The sequence below is a fragment of the Palaemon carinicauda genome, chromosome 4, assembly GCF_036898095.1.
Source record: "Palaemon carinicauda isolate YSFRI2023 chromosome 4, ASM3689809v2, whole genome shotgun sequence".
NCBI classification, from domain to species: domain Eukaryota; kingdom Metazoa; phylum Arthropoda; class Malacostraca; order Decapoda; family Palaemonidae; genus Palaemon; species Palaemon carinicauda.
In genome coordinates this window covers 187,206,934-187,222,993 of record NC_090728.1, presented here as the reverse complement: position 1 = coordinate 187,222,993, position 16,060 = coordinate 187,206,934, and the positions used below count along the sequence as shown (strand labels likewise).

The 16,060-nt window shown below is 46.0% G+C and overlaps 1 protein-coding gene across 1 annotated transcript in view; it reads left to right on the top strand.

Annotated features, from left to right (window-relative positions):
• The first annotated feature begins 4,328 nt into the window (after nt 1-4,328).
• The window catches only part of Nup205 (nuclear pore complex protein Nup205), a 39,043-nt gene continuing 27,311 nt past the window's right edge, over nt 4,329-16,060 (top strand). Inside the window, exons 1-2 of the mRNA XM_068372874.1 lie at nt 4,329-4,447; nt 5,869-6,055. Of these exons, the coding sequence (XP_068228975.1) occupies nt 4,435-4,447; nt 5,869-6,055 (200 nt within the window). The 5' untranslated portion in view covers nt 4,329-4,434. The remainder of the gene's footprint in view (nt 4,448-5,868; nt 6,056-16,060) is intronic.

Genomic DNA, 16,060 nt, shown 5'->3' with positions numbered 1-16,060 from the left:
CATCCAAAATATCTTCGATGGATCGTTTCACATACTATTTTAGCACCTCCACTTGCCTCTAAGTTTTTAACTTTTTTTTTTTTATTTCATTATCTAAAATTCCCATTTTACTTTCATTCGTACCTTGGCTTCCTAGACACCAAGTGTCTGTCCAGTCTTGTGCAAACATCCTCTTACTTGGCTCGTTTAGCCTATAATATCATCATTTAACCTATTTAGGCCTACTCCTGAATTTTCCCTTTCAATGAATCAACTGTTTACATTTTTACACAATCCATACTACTATCTAGGTTTCAATTTACCCTATGATACGTTACTTTTACTTGCTATTACGTTCAGCTTTCTCCTTTTGCAAGCACTTTTAAGTTATTTCACCAATTTCTGCAATTTCTCTTCACTGTCACAAATATTGTTATTTCATCTGCAAAAATACACAATTCTACCTTATGTTCCCTACTCTTTTTATAGCACAATTTTACCCTTACATTAATTGTCCTTTATTCTTACCTTTTGCACCATTCCATCCATTAAGATATCAAACAGCTGTGGAGTCATAACAATTATTGTCTCAAATCCACTTTTACGCAAAACAAGCATCTTTTGAAATATCCCAAAATCTGCTTCACTTCCATTACAAGAAATTATAATTACTCACATCCCCTTATTTTTCTTTGCTGGACAAGTTCGACGCCTTTCTCCCTTTACTTCCCATCTTCACATAATTGTTGCTTCCGCCAATGAAGTTGGAAAGAGGTTATGTTTTACCCCATGTTTGTGTGTGCGTGTGTGTGTTTTTTGGGGAGGAACTGCTTCCTGGCCACAATTTTAATCGTAGAGTAATGAAACTAGCAGGGATTAATTGTTAGTTAAAAATCTGGAAATGATCAAATTTTGGAAGGTCAAGGTCACGGTCAACCAAAATGTCCAATTCACGTAATCAGCTATAAGTTTGGACATCGTTGTCACAGAGACTTCAAAAAAGGTTCATACAGGAGTGTATGAAAATCCACGTCAATAAATACATGTTAAGGTCAAAGGTTAAGGTCGAGAAATAAGCTGCCGCGGCGAATGTCTGCGCTCTACTGAGTGCTCCTCTAGTTTCATATGAAACACTTTTTTCACACACCCTCTTCCTTGCTGCTCTTCCCCTATCATTTCTTCTAAAACAAAATCCCATGGTGCACTTTTCCTGTAATACTTCTATGATATTTAAAGTCACTTGTATCACCTTTATCTTTATAAATGACAAATATTCTCGCCAACTTATTTGGAACCTTTTTCCTCATCAAAAAAAAAAAAATAAAAAAAGAAACTTGAAAACCACTATGAAACACCCTAATATACTTTCATAGTACTTCACTTCTAATCCAATATATGTAATAGAAATATCACACAAAAGAGAGCTTTTGCTTTACATTAACGAAAACTAAATTTGCCCGATATTTTAAATTTCAGCATTAGGGGTACCACAGGAGTTAGAAAACTATCAGATAAGATCCAAGAAAGTATTCTAAGGTGGTACGGTCATGTCATGAGAAGAGATGAACAGTATATTGGGAGGAGAGTAATGGAAATGGAGGTACATGGAACGAGAAGGAGAGGGAGACCAAAGCGAAGGTGTGTGGACTGTATCAAGGATGACCTTCGATCAAAAGGATTAACCGGTGATGAGGTGTGGGACAGAGATAGATGGAGAAAGCTGACCAGAAACATCGACCCCACATAGAAGTGGGAAATGATGTAGACAAAGAAGAAGAAGAAGAAGAAGACTTGAGTGCTGTATGTGGATGAGATCATGGTGAGGGGTAGATGGAGATGGTTTGGGCATGCTCTTTGCACTCCCCGAGAGAGATTAGTTCACCCAATTTTTAACTGGGCTCCACAAGCCACTAGAAGAGTTGGAAGACCCATGCTTACATGGCTGAGGACCATGAAGTGTAAAGTGGGAGATGATGAATGGAGGAGTATTGATTTAAATTCTCAAGACAGAGACGACTGGTGAAATCTAACCGAGGCCCTTTGCGTCAATAGGCGTAGGAGGAAATGATGATTAGGGAGGAAGTAAAACATTTAGCCTACATTCTGAAACCAATTATTTTCACTAAAATTTCGCCTATTACATCTAAAGAAGTATATCAAGGCCAAGAATCATACTAATTTTATGAAGGGGAGAATAATAGGGTAAATCATTTAGAATTATAAATTTTCTATTTAATCGGGATCTAGAGTTGGTTTTTCCTTTTAGCAACAGCTAATGTAGTGTAGCCTATATGCTAGTATCCTTTACTTATTTAAAATACTATAACTCTATCGCATTGAATAAAGATATTGACTCACCTACCCAACATCCTTGACACCTCCCTCTGAAGAAATTGTCTCTGGTCGACAGAGAGAGAGAGAGAGAGAGAGAGAGAGAGAGAGAGAGAGAGAGAGAGAGAGAGAGAGAGAGAGAGATAGAGGGAGAAGGTGCCTAAAACGTCAATGATATACAGTAGCTGGCATTCTTCCTAAACAAAATACTCTCAAGTTGGAACTCTGAAGGTACAAAAAACAATAACTTTACTCTGTTACACCTTTTTAGCAATGGCTTTAGCCTAAATTTTATTTCTGAGTTACTATCTATTCGCCATATCTATTCAGTAGATCGTCATATGTAAGAAGATGAAACTATTATAATAAGATTGAATCTTTAAGACTTTACTTTCTAAGTTAGTGAGCTTTGTAATATGAACAATGACTAATCCTCTTATATTCCTTTCATTACACCATTTCGGATGTTCTCTTCTAGACCTTCATTTGATCCATCTTGTGTGCCCTATAAAGTCAATTCCTTTTTTAATTCTATTCATCAGTTTTCATGAATGTTTGTGAAAGATATGTGATTGGGTTAATTACTACCCGCTTTCTCCTCTGTCATATATCTGACAGCACTGTGATTACCAAACAACCCTTCTCCGCTCAAGGGGTCAAGTACTGCACTGTAATTGTTTAGTGACTGTTTTCCTCTTGCTACGGGTAAAAAGACTCAATCTATGAGAAGCAGTTCTTCAAGGAGAATGTCACTCCAAATTCAAAACATTGTTTTCTAGTCTTGGGTAGTGCCATAGCCTCTGTACCATGGTCTTACACTGTCTTTAGTTAGAGTTTTCTTGCTTGATGGTAGCCTACACTCGGGCACACTATTCTGTCTTAATTCTCTTCCTCTTTTCTATTATTTCTTTACAGTTATATATGAAAGATTTATTTTAATGTTGTTAGGCCTAATATTCTTAATGTATTTTATTTCAATTGTTCATTAATTCTCTTCTAGTTTGATTATTTCCTTTCCTCACAAGGCTAATTTTCCCTGTTGGAGCCCTTAGGCTTATAGCATCCTGCTTTTCCGACTAGGATTGTAGCTTAGCTAATAATAATAATAATAATAATAATAATAATAATAATAATAATAATAATAATAATAATATACTTTTCTAGTTCAAGAGGAAATTTACTGAATAGTCTAGGCTATAGGGTGCCATTTCTTTGCAACATTATTTATTGTATTTTGGCTCCACTAATCAACATTAAGTTTATGAACCGGTAAGTATTGTGTGCAGATTGCCTTACCTTGTGTAAGACACGGGCTCTTGCCTTTGGCAGCCCGTAAATATGGTAAGTACCTTGAAAGGTTATTATATAATAGGCTATTCATGTTTAACCATGTCGTATATGAAACTGGCTGTCGCTGACTTAGTACTGTTAAATTGCTCGTGTCACAAGATGATGCATGTTTTTAAATGTTTTTTTTTTTTATAATAATTATTTGCTTAGTTTTTCCACCCTAATATATAAGATTATATATAATTTTAGATAATGAATATTGATTATCAATTTAATGTTCTGTCAAGGTAGTGGAATCTAGCATGTGAATGATTATATACAGAACTCGTCAAAGTACTAACAAGCGAAATCTGTGTTATGGAGTGAAAATGTAAAGATTTTTGTTGATATTCTGGAAGTTGATACCTCCAAAATATGTAGTATACAAAACTAATTGGCCAAACTAATAAAAAATGGAGTTTCTGGGTTATAATGATATCAGAAATCATAAAATATCATAGATATCTATGATAAAACAATACAGTATTACGAACTTTAGCATAGATCTATGATAATTATATTATTCTACTGCTTTGAATTAGAAAATATATCCATCTAATTATGGGAATTACACCAGAAAACTTAATTTAAAAAACTTTAATGTGCTATATTTTATTATATTTATTAGTATTATGCAAGTTATATACTAGAAAACTTAATATATTTCAAACTCGTTGATGGAATACTGCTACAGTAAGGTAGAATATCTTTTTGTTGTGATACTCGCTGCCCGTCCCGCCGTTCACTCTCCAACGTTTTGAATTGTCAAAAGTGAAATACAATGCACAGTTAATAATGTCTACCACAAGTAAGTTTCATATATAGTAATGTTAATTTAGTGTTGCTGATATCATTAATTTAATGTATGATGTAACGATAAGCCTTTATAACAACGACTTTTCCGTAAAGAGATAGTTAACGGGAGAGGTTTCCATGTGTAATGGTACTCTCCGGCATGTAAGAATGCCGTAATCTAATCAAGTCTCCGAGGATAAATAGATAATACGGCCCTATTAATGATAATAAAGCATTAAAAACTAAGAATGCAAGTGAAATTTGGACAAAATCTGGTACCGTGAAAATCTTTAAGGAAAGAAGTTTTTCTATAGGTTAAGCTGTCTAGGCTAACAGCCTTGTAATTGCGATATAGTCCATTGGTAATTTTTTTCTTCTATTTGAAGGGCTGTGCGGAGCCTTTGTAGTTTGTTGGGACAGAGTGAAAAACCACATTTTACAGACAAGAACATCTAACCGAATGTTTCCTACATAACCTAACCGTACCTAACCTAACCTAACCAACCTAACCTAATGTTCTCCACCTAACCTAACCTAGGTGCCGTAACCTTAGACTGCCGTACTCTTATCTTACCCTGTCCCAACGAACTACAATCACCTTTGGCATCAAATTCTTCACATTAAAGTTAATTTTGAATTTTCTATGATTATGGGAAGGAACTGGCTGCTGATATACAAAGGCTCCTGGGAAATTATTTCCGGAGCCTTTGTATATCAGCGGCCAGTTCCTCCCGTGTGGATTAAAAACGGATGTCAACTAACCTAAACTCCCCCCCCCCCCCCCCCCCCCCCGAACCTAACCTACAAGCCGTTTCCTTATCTTCTTACCTATCGGTAGGGGGGGGGGGCTTATGTCCTGCGACCCCCCCCCCCCTTACACTGCTGTATTCTAAGTTAGCCATAATAATACATACTGGTGGCCGCTACCATACTTACACACATTATTTTCCTTTTTACTAAATCAGATTTATGATGCAACATTTAATGCTCCCACCTGACCTTAACATCGGGTTGTCCTTACTAGTAAGTCTTAATGCCTCTAACTAACCCCCCCCCCCTTTCCTCTACTAGGTCTAGGCGTATTTGGAGAGTCCTCTGTTCTATAAATTACCCAGTTCTGTTTTATATTATTTAATTGGAGACGTGTGCATACGCTAATATAGTTAACATCTAAATCCAAAGTCTCCCATTAACCTAACCTAGGATACTGAGACCTTACTCATTGGGGTTTTTGCATGTAATGTATTTACAACTTAAGTATGAAAAAGGTTCATCAATAATCCCTATCTTCTTTTTATTAAAGAAAATAGAATTTATGAAGCTTATTGGTTATTGTGTGGTTTGTGTCATGAAAGGTAATTAAAAATATTAAGTATACATGTTTTTATAACATATATCCTATATGATTTATTAATTCAAGAACATGTTTTACAGGTAAAGGTATTTGGGGGTCTATGGTCTCCCTAGACCAAGCTGTTCAACATGCCGTATTGACAAGCACAACAAGTGGTGGCACTCCGGAGGCTTTAGAAGCTAGTCACAATCTTGACTTGGCACTACAGCGACACAGAACTGCTTTCATCAACCTCCTGCGCAACCCTCCCAAAAATGCTAACGAAAGGTAAGTTGTTTTGTAATTAAATTCATCACGGCTTGATTGCAATTATAGTGTGTACTTCATCTCCTATTTCCAGACATGCTCTAAAAAAAAAGCGTATCCTTGCTTTATGCACATTCAGGCAGGAACTGATAATTCATGTGTAGTAGGCCAGCCATGTGAACCAGAGATATTGGTTTTTGTTTCTTAGAACTGGACCGGTTTATTTGAACTATGGTAGCTTTGCAAAAAATTGATAATTTTCACCTTAAAATTTCTGTCACCTATTACAAACCATTTCTTTCTTTACAGTGGATATTATTTTGGCAAAATCTGAGGCTAGCCTAAAGACTTTTTAGTGAGATAAAACTACCCACTGGTAATTAGCTGGTGAAAACCTGTCACTTTTTATTTTGGCTCGGGAGATCTTAGATGTAATGTCTCTCTCTCGTTAAACCTTAATAAACTGCCTTTGTTCCGTAACCGAAATACAAACCACGCTATTTACATGGGGTATTAATTTCGGCGTAGCCGAAATGACGAGCCATTAGATTTTTAACGAGGGTTTACTACCCCCTCGCTAGTTAGCGTAGCTAGCTACCCCTCCCCCCTCATACACCGGTGAACTGATTCACTTCACTTTTGGCTCGTGTGACGGTCAGACGTGTCTACCTCACCATCGCGTTTTGACAGCCTTAATTTTTTTTGCTTTTTCTTTCAGAGTGTGTTCGGAAGTTGGCCTCTACCTCTATCATGCGGAAGTGCCCTGGCTTACCCGACTGCCCTTGTGGGACTTTTATGTCGGCGGTCGAGACGGACCCTCACACCTTGTGTCCGTACTGCAGAGGTCAACGGTGTGATAGAGACAAAGTTTGCAGTGAGTGCAGGAAGTGGTCTACCTCCCAGTGGGAGACGTTTTCCCGGCGACGCAAGAAGTCTAAGCAGGATCTTTCTCCTTCAAGGGTTGCCTTGAAGAAGGAAAGTTCCAAGGACTCTTCTTCCACTGCCCGAACCTCCTTCGAAGCTCCCACTCGATCGGTCTCTCGTAAGAGGCCGGTGAGTTGTAGCGTAGGCCATTCTTTTGTTGACCAACCTCGGGGTTCGGGAGAGGGAGTTTCCTCCCATAGCGAGGCAGCTCCTCCAGGGGAGGATATTAATAAATCTGTATCTAATGATGATTTATTGCAGCTTTGGGCTTCCTTGGGGCTTAAGGGTTCGCCCTCCAGGGAAGCCCTGTTTGACTTGATCCAGTTGGGAGCAGCTGTCAAGCAGTCGCCGGTGATAGCGGAGGTAGATCCTCTGTCTATCGTCGACCTTGTTGTGGCAGAGGCTTCCGACGTGTCGGGTCAAACCCCTGCCTTGGTTGCTGATGTAGCTGAAAGCTCAGTTCCCCCCTCCGAACATCCTTCGAGGGAGGAGCTGAGTCCAACGGTCTCTCCTGTGGGTGATTCTTCCCCTCGGGGGAGTTCACTGACAGAGACTCCTCTTCGGAGGACTGACGATAGTGTGCCTGCTCCTAGAGGTCATCTTCGCTGCAAGGCTCGCCCTCCTCTCCGCCGTAGAGTCCTGCCTTCCTTCCTTCCTACAAGGGAGTTAGGAGGCGCCTCTACGGTTCTTCGCCCTTGACGTCCCCCGCAGAGGTTCCTCCTCGACGTGAGTTGACCGTCGCAGCTGCATCTCTGGACCTCTCTGCAGATCGTTCGCGATCTCCAACGCCTGCCAGACCTGTGGACCTTCCTTCTCCGTTCCTGGAAGCTGACGCGTTGTGGGCGCCCACGCACCCAGTTTTCTAATGGCCTAAAGTCCCTTCGGGGCAGAAGGACTTGTCTCACAATGTGAGCAAGTCTCTTCAGCGCCAGGTTTCACCTGCTCGCCCACGAGCGCACAGCACTCTCCTGCTGTTGCTGAGGACCTTCCTGCGCGCCTGCGATCTCCTGCAGCAGAGGCAGAGTCATCTCGTCAGCGCTCTCCTGCTCGTCACCGTGCTCCTGTTCGCCAGTGCTCTCCTGCTCATAAGTGCTCGCCTACGCGCCAGCGTTCTTCTGTGTACCAGCGATCTCCTACTCGCCAGCGCCAGGCGCGCCTACAATCTCCTGCGCCCCCACGATCTCCAGTTCGCTAGCGATCTTCTCCTGCTCGCCCGCGCGCCCGCGATCCCCGGATCTGGGGACAGGCAAGAAGACACTTCCTTCTCCTTCTCGCCCGCGATCACCTGCGCATTCTCGGAGCTCGCCTTCGCGCCCTTCCAGAGGTGGACGAGACACTACACTCCCACGCGCTCATGGAAAGTCTCCTGCATGCGCCCACGAGCAGCCCCCGGTACGCTCTTCTACTCCTGCTGGCCCTGCTCTCCAGCTGCCTGCTCCAGACCGCGCGCCAGCGATCTCCTGCGCGCCCGCGTGATCTGTTGCCTGCTCGCAAGCATTCTTCAGCGCGCCCGCGCGCACACAATCCTGCTCGCTGAAGGTCTCCTACGCGCCCACGCGCTATCTCTCCTGAGCATGATCGCTCACCTTCTCGCCCTAAGCGTCGTCATTTGTACGGCCGCCAACGCTCGCCCTTACGGCCGCGTGCACCCTCGCCCGCGCGCCCCTTCTTCCCCTTGCTCGTGCGCGAACCACCTGTGATTTGTCCATCGCACGAGCGCCAGCGCGACCCCAAGCGCAATTCCCGACGGGTTTCGCAGTGCGAGCAGCAGAACAGCGCGCTCACAGGAGGAGGGGAAGTCTTCAGAGAGGTCTAGCCACCATTCTTCTTCTTCTTCCTTTCAGGCAGGCCCTACGGTGTCTACTCCAAAGGATCGCCCGAGCCCCTTCCCTCCAGTGGGAGTCTCTGACACTGTGTCCATCAGTCGTCAGCCTAGGGTCCCTTATCAGAGCTGTCGTCCAGGCTGTTAAGCCCGCCTTCGCTGATTTGGGTCTCAAACCAGCGTCCCCACTGAAGAGGAAGAGAGGCGTAGAGTTCGTGGTGACTTCTTCTAGTGTCAAACTGGCCCCCAAGAAGTCTGTAAGGAAGGCTCCTTCCCCCCCTCAGACATTCTCTCCTCCTGTGGACAAAGCTTTTCCGTACTCAGGAGAATCTACCGAGGTGAGACCTTCTCCCACCGCACCAATGGGAGAGACCCCACCACGAGTAGGAGAATCGTCGCGTATTGGGGCGGAGAAGAGCCCTCAGACTTCTTTGCTGGAGTCCTGCATCCCTCCTAGAAGGGAACCGAAGGACTCGAAGACCGTCCTGAAGTCTTCTTCAAGGATTCGACCAGAGCCAGCGAGACCCCAGGAGAACGTCCACGTGTCCCCCCAAGTAGAGCAGTTGGGGACAGGGGACTTTGCTGCCAATTCACCAGGAGGAGAGCAGCATGGTTCAGAGTACGCCTTCTGGCAGGTCCTGACATTGATGAGGCATCTCAACAAGTTCAAGGACCCCGAGACCGCCCCTCGTGAAGGCAAGGATACGGTCCTGGACCAAGTCTATGGCACTCAAAAACCCTCTAAGGCCAGTGTGGCTCTGCCTTGGTCCCAAGGGGTGAAGAGTGCCAGAGATAAGGTTGAGGGCCATCTTTCGGAACTCGCCTCCTCCAGCCATTCCTCTGCTGGTAACAAGCTCCTCCCACCTCCTCGTGTCCAACAGAGGAGGTACTTCGAGATCATCGAGGAGCCTTGTTTAGCTCTTCCTCTTCACCGCTCCGTGGAATAGCTTACCAGGGGAGTCTCTCTTGAGAGACTCTCCAACCGGCAGGTGACATTCTCGGCAACGGAGATCCTGACTCAGGAGAAGGTCGCAAAGTGTGCCATGCAGGCCACTTCGTGGCTGGATGTCTGGTTTGGGTCTCTGGGCATCCTGCTGCGTTCCGAGGATCTTTCCAAGGAAAGCACCAGGAAGGCCCTGGAGATCTTCCTCTTCTCGGGCACACGCACCATCGAGTTTCTGGCCCACCAAGTTTCGAACTTGTGGGCAAACTCGATCTTGAAACGACGTGATGCGGTGACCGAGAGGTTCCACGCAAAGGTCCCCACCCGTGGATGTCTGCAAGCTCAGACACTCTTCCATCCTAGGAAAGAGCCTGTTTGAGCCCAAGGATGTGGAACAGGCAGCTGAGAGGTGGAGGAAATCGAACCATGATTCTCTCCTTCAAAGGGCTCTTACATCTAAGCCCTACAAACCTCCAGCACCCCAACAACCTTGCCTGTCCAAGTTGACAAAATCGGCGCCGGCAACAAAGACGAAGGTGTCCAAACAGCAGCCCTTTCCTGTCAAAGACAAGAAGGGCGGAAAGTCCTCCAAGGGAGGCAAGAATCCTAGAGGGAGTGGCCGAGGCCGCAAATGCTAGGATTGGCTATCCACCTGCATGTCCACCAGTGGGGGGATGCCTACAAAGTTGCGCATTCAGGTGGCAGCAACTCGGGGCCGATTCTTGGACGATCTCCGTGATCAGTCAGGGATATCGCGTCCCGTTCACGACATCTCTTCCTCCCCTCACGGCGAATCCAGTGTCGTTGAGCTCCTATGCCATGGGATCGGTAAAGGGGCCAGCCCTTCGGGCAGAAGTCGAGACCATGCTCAAGAAGGATGCTCTCCAGGAGGTCGTCGACGGCTCCCCAGGCTTCTTCAGTCGACTCTTTCTTGTAAAGAAGGCGTCTGGAGGCTGGAGACCCATCATCGACCTCTCAGCCCTGAACAAGTTTGTCAAACAAACTCCGTTTAGCATGGAGACAGCAGACACGGTCAGACTTGCAGTGAGACCGCAAGACTTCATGTGTACACTGGACCTGAAGGACGCGTACTTCCAGATCCCAATCCATCTGTCTTCCAGGAAGTACTTGAGATTCAGCCTAGACGACAAGATCTACCAGTTCAAGGTGCTGTTTCGGTCTCTCCACAGCACCCCAGGTATTCACCAGAGTGTTCACCCTGATATCTTCGTGGGCACACAGGATCGGCATCCGTCTCCTTCGTTATCTGGACGACTGGCTCATCCTGGCAGACTCGGAGTCGACCCTTCTTCGACACCGAGACAAGCTTCTGGGACTTTGCCAAGATCTAGGGATCATGGTAAATCTCGAGAAGTCTTCTCTGCTTCCATCTCAACGACTGGTATATCTAGGCATGATATTGGACACCAATCTCCACAAAGCCTTTCCATCAGACGACAGGATAGCAAGGCTGAGGAGGGTCGCAGATCCTTTCCTCAGACGAGAAGAGCTTCCAGCCCAATCGTGGTTACGTCTCCTAGGTCACCTTTCCTCCTTAGCCCGTCTAGTTCCAAACGGCCGCCTCAGGAAGATATCCCTGCAATGGCGGCTCAAGTCCCGGTGGAATCAAGGCCCCGATTCCCTGGACATCCTGGTCCCTATGGGCCCTGCAGAACGGACGGACCTTCAGTGGTGAGTGACGGACGAAAACCTTCGAAAGGAAGTGGATCTTCTCGTCCTCCCCCCGGATTTGATGCTGTTCTCGGACGCCTCAAAAGAAGAGTGGAGGGCCCACATTCTGAACCACAGGACCTCAGGCCTATGGTCAGAATCAGAAAAGTACCTCCACATAAATCTGCTAGAAATGAAGGCCGTATATCTGGCACTTCAACAGTTCCAACGGATCCTGGCGGGTCACTCTGTGGTAGTGATGAGCAACAACACCACGGTGGTGGCTTACATCAACAAGCAGGGAGGTACCTTTTCACAACAGCTATCCCATCTTGCAGTAGAGATACTGAGATGGACCGAAGTCCACTCGATTCCACTATCGGCTCGCTTCATTCCGGGCAAGAGGAATGTGCTCGCCGACAGTCTGAGCAGAGCATTGCAGATAGTGAGTACCGAGTGGTCTTTGGATCCTTTAGTAGCCAGCAAAGTCCTGACTTTGTGGGGTTCCCGACGGTGGACCTGTTCGCGACAGCCTTGAACTTCAAGCTTCCGCTGTACTGTTTCCCAGTCCTGGACCCCAAGGCACTCTGGCAAGATGCCTTCCAACAACGGTGGGACAACATCGACGTTTACGCCTTCCCACCGTTCTGTCTGATGAGAAGGGTGCTCAACAAGACCAGACTATCGGTCAACCTGTCAATGACCCTAATAACTCCGCTATGGCATCATGCAGAGTGGTTCCCGGACCTTCTGCAGCTCCTGACGGAACTCCCGAGAGAGCTTCCTCCACGACACGAGCTACTCAAGCAACCACACTGCAACATCTTCCACAAAGCCGTAGCATCGCTTCGGCTTCACGCCTGGAGACTATCCAGCATCTCCTCACAGAGAGAGGCTTTTCGCAACAAGTTGCGGAGAGGATGTCTCGACACCTGCGAAAGTCATCTGCAGGGGTCTACCAGGCGAAGTGGAGAGTCTTCTGTGGTTGGTGTCGTGGTGTTGTGTATTTACGGGAAGAAATGCGCCTTTCGGTCTCGGCGGTGAAAGGCTATCGCTCAGCCTTAAACCTGGCCTTCAGGCTGAAAGGAATGGACATTTCCTCCTCGCTGGAACTTTCCCTACTCATACGAGGCTACGAGCTTACCTGCCCTCAGTCGGAAGTGAGACCTCCTCCATGGAACGTGGTTTGTGTCCTCAGGTCTCTTAAGACTTGGAAGACGGTGTTCCTGCTCGCTTTCGCCTCGGCCAAGCGAGTCAGTGAACTTCATGGTCTCTCGTACGACGTCGCCCATTCAAGGGGATGGGGGGAGGTAACGTTCAGGTTCGTCCCTGAGTTTGTTGCTAAGACTCAAAATCCTGGAGTTCCGGACCCACTGTTCGACTCCTTCAGGATTTCGAGTCTCTGTTCTGTAACAGATGACCCAGACCATTTCTTACTGTGCCCAGTAAGGAGTCTGAGGTTCTATCTTAAGAGAACAGCTGCAGTTCGTCCTAGAGTGCAAGGCCTGTTTGTGAGCACAGGAAGGACGATGAGGAGGGTCACTAAGAACACCATCTCAGCTTGGATTCGCAGGGTCATCCACCATTCCCTGAATCCAGACCCTCCGTCACGTCGCCCGAGAGCACACGATATCAGAGGCATCGCTACATCCCTGGCATTCAAGAGAAACTTCTTAGTGATGCAGGTTCTACAAGCTGGGGTCTGGAAGCGTCAAACGACTTTCACAGCCCACTACCTGCAGGTCGTGACCCACAGGAGGCTTGATACGTTCTCTATCGGCCCTGTGGTGGCTGCACAACAGCTGGTCTAACCTCAGGCTCCTTAATGGACAAGTAGAAGAAGGTTGAGGGCATTGTTACCCGGTTTTAGTCTGCATGAATGAAAAAGTATGTCTGGCCCTTACTCTTTTCTTCATCCTCCCCTCTCTTGGGGAAAGCAGCATCCTGGGTTCTCTGCACAGCTGACCTCAAACCACTGCAGGTAAACCATGCTGCCTTGTGTTCCTAGTATTAATATAATACTATCGCGTCCCTTATACCCTGACGAGTTGGTATTGGGAACGTCCTAGCCTAGATTTCCATCTAAAGGACTTCAGGTCAACTTCCTAGGACGAGTCACACTTCTTTCCTTCACACACTAGCTTATGTAGGCCGCACGTTCCTTGCTACTTGCGAGGTGCAGGGACTCCTTATCTCGAGTGCAACACACTCGTATCCTGAGTCCCCGGTCAAAGCCAAAGCCAGTAAGGCTGGGACTTCCCACCCTACCTAAGGGTTAAGTCACCCTATGTAAATAGCGTGGTTTGTATTTCGGTTACGGAACAAATGACAAATTCGTAGCTTATTTGTATTTTTCCTAACCATACAAACCTTAGCTATTTACACATACTTGCCTGCCAGCCCTGTCCCCTGTGAAGTCCTACCTCTAAGCGAAGTGAATCAGTTCAACGGTGTGTGAGGGGGGAGGGGTAGCTAGCTACCCCTCCCCTACCTAGTAAACCCTCGTTAAAAATGTAATGGCTCGTCATTTCAGCTACGCCGAAAGTAATACCCCATGTAAATAGCTAAGGTTTGTATGGTTAGGAAAAATACAAATTATCTCCGAATTTGTCATTTTCATTCCGTCTTGTTTCCTCCCCATTTGAGAACGGATGAGTAGAATGATGACCAACAGACCCTTGGACAACCCTTAGGTGCGGACATCGTCGCTTCCCCAAGTAAAGCAACGGCACCTACCTCCGGGACAGTTTCTCTCGTTGAAGGGGCTACATTCAGAGGTACAGAGGGAGCCCATCTCCCTCCTCAAAGGTGAACTACAGTCTTGCTCTCCAAGACTCTGGGGGGTAATGCACCAATAGAGTTCTCATGCCTTTAGCTGCAGATCGCTGCCTCTTGAGAGTGCTACATTTAGAGGCATATCAGGAGTGCACACCTGCCTCCCCAGTGGTTGACCATGGTCTTCTCCTCCTAGACTGGAGTTATTGCACCGATAGAGTTCTCCTGCCCTTATCTGCAGCACTCTCTGCATCTACTCACCCTTTGTTCTTGCAGTTCCAGCTTACAAACAAGAGCAGTTTCAGACTGGTTCCCCTCAGGGTTATGTGTCGGGCTATCCTCTCTAGTAGATCCCAGGAACTGACTATGGTTACGTTTCACAACTTGTAGTTTATGATGCTTGGGCCTAGCCTGAGCCTAGCATTTTGAGGTAAGGCAAAGTATGATGCATGGAGCTCCTCTTCACAACTACATGTAGTCTCGTGAGCCTTATCCCGCTTGTGGTCGCACCCTCTCCATCGACGAGTTTTGTGAGCTATAACCCTTCGGGGTTATTGCCGCAGATGGCGATGCCTGCCAATTGATTGCGTTCACCGCCTCTCCCATTGTGCCCCGAGGGTATAACGAGTCCCATGAGCAATATCTCTTTGGGCTCATTGACGTAAATGGTGGTGCCTGCTGACTACTTGTGGTCGCCGCTTCTCCCATCGAGTCTCGTATGCTATAATCCTTTGGGCTATTGCCGCATATGGTGAGCCTTGCCAACTGCTTGCAGCCGCTGCCTTTCACTATTATTATTATTATTATTATTATTATTAAATGCTAAGCTACAACCCTAGTTGGAAAAGCAGAATGCTATAAGCTCAGGGGCCCCAACAGGGAAAATAGCCCAGTAAGAAAAGGAAATAAGGAAATAAGGAAAAATAAAATATTTTAGGAATAGTAACAATATTAGAATAAATATTTCCTATTTAAACTATAAAAACTATAACAGAACAAGAGGAAGAGAAACTAGATAGAAAAGTGTGCCCGAGTGTACCCTCAAGCAAGAGAACTCTAACCCAAGGCAGTGTAAGACCATGGTACAGAGGCTATGGCACTACCCAAGAATAGAGAACAATGGTTTGATTTTGGAGTGTCCTTCTCCTAGAAGAGCCGCTTACCATAGCTAAAGAGTCCCTTCTACCCTTACCAAGAGGAAAGTAGCCACTGAACAATTACAGTGCAGTAGGTAACCCCTTGGGTGAAGAAGAATTGTCTAGTAATCACAGTGTTGTCAGGTGTATGAGGACAGAGGAGAATCTGTAAAGGATAGGCCAGACTATTTGGTGTCTGTGTAGGCAAAGGGAAAGAACCGTAACCAGAGAGAAGGGTCGTATGTAGTACTGTCTGGCCAGTCAAAGGACCCCATAACTCTCTAGCGGTAGTATCTATAGGCACAAAAAAGCTCATGGAGTTTTGTGAAGCCAGGTCTTCTGGGACCCCGCCTTGGACTTTCCTCCCGTTAAGGGGAAGAGTCTGTTTTTCTTGTTGTGCGTCAACGCACAGGAAAATCTTTCCCAGCCTTGGTTGCCACCATAAGAGCTTGTGCCTCCTTCTGGAACAAGTTAGACAACTTGCTAATTCTCTCTGGGAATGTTGGCAAGTGTTCGTGTTCTTTTCATGCTTGGGCAAACAAACCCTTTCATGCGAGAGAGCAATATCCAGACACTTTGAATTAGTGAGCTCTGCTCACAGACGAGGGTCTAGGCAAGCTCCTCTAACCTATTCATGCGAGATAGCAATACAGTGCTCGCCAACTCCCTTCTGATATGGGCTACTTCAGTTGCACTTGCGCGCTTGCCTATACAACCGCCAGGCCTTACCAGGGAAGTGGAAACCTGCAGCAATA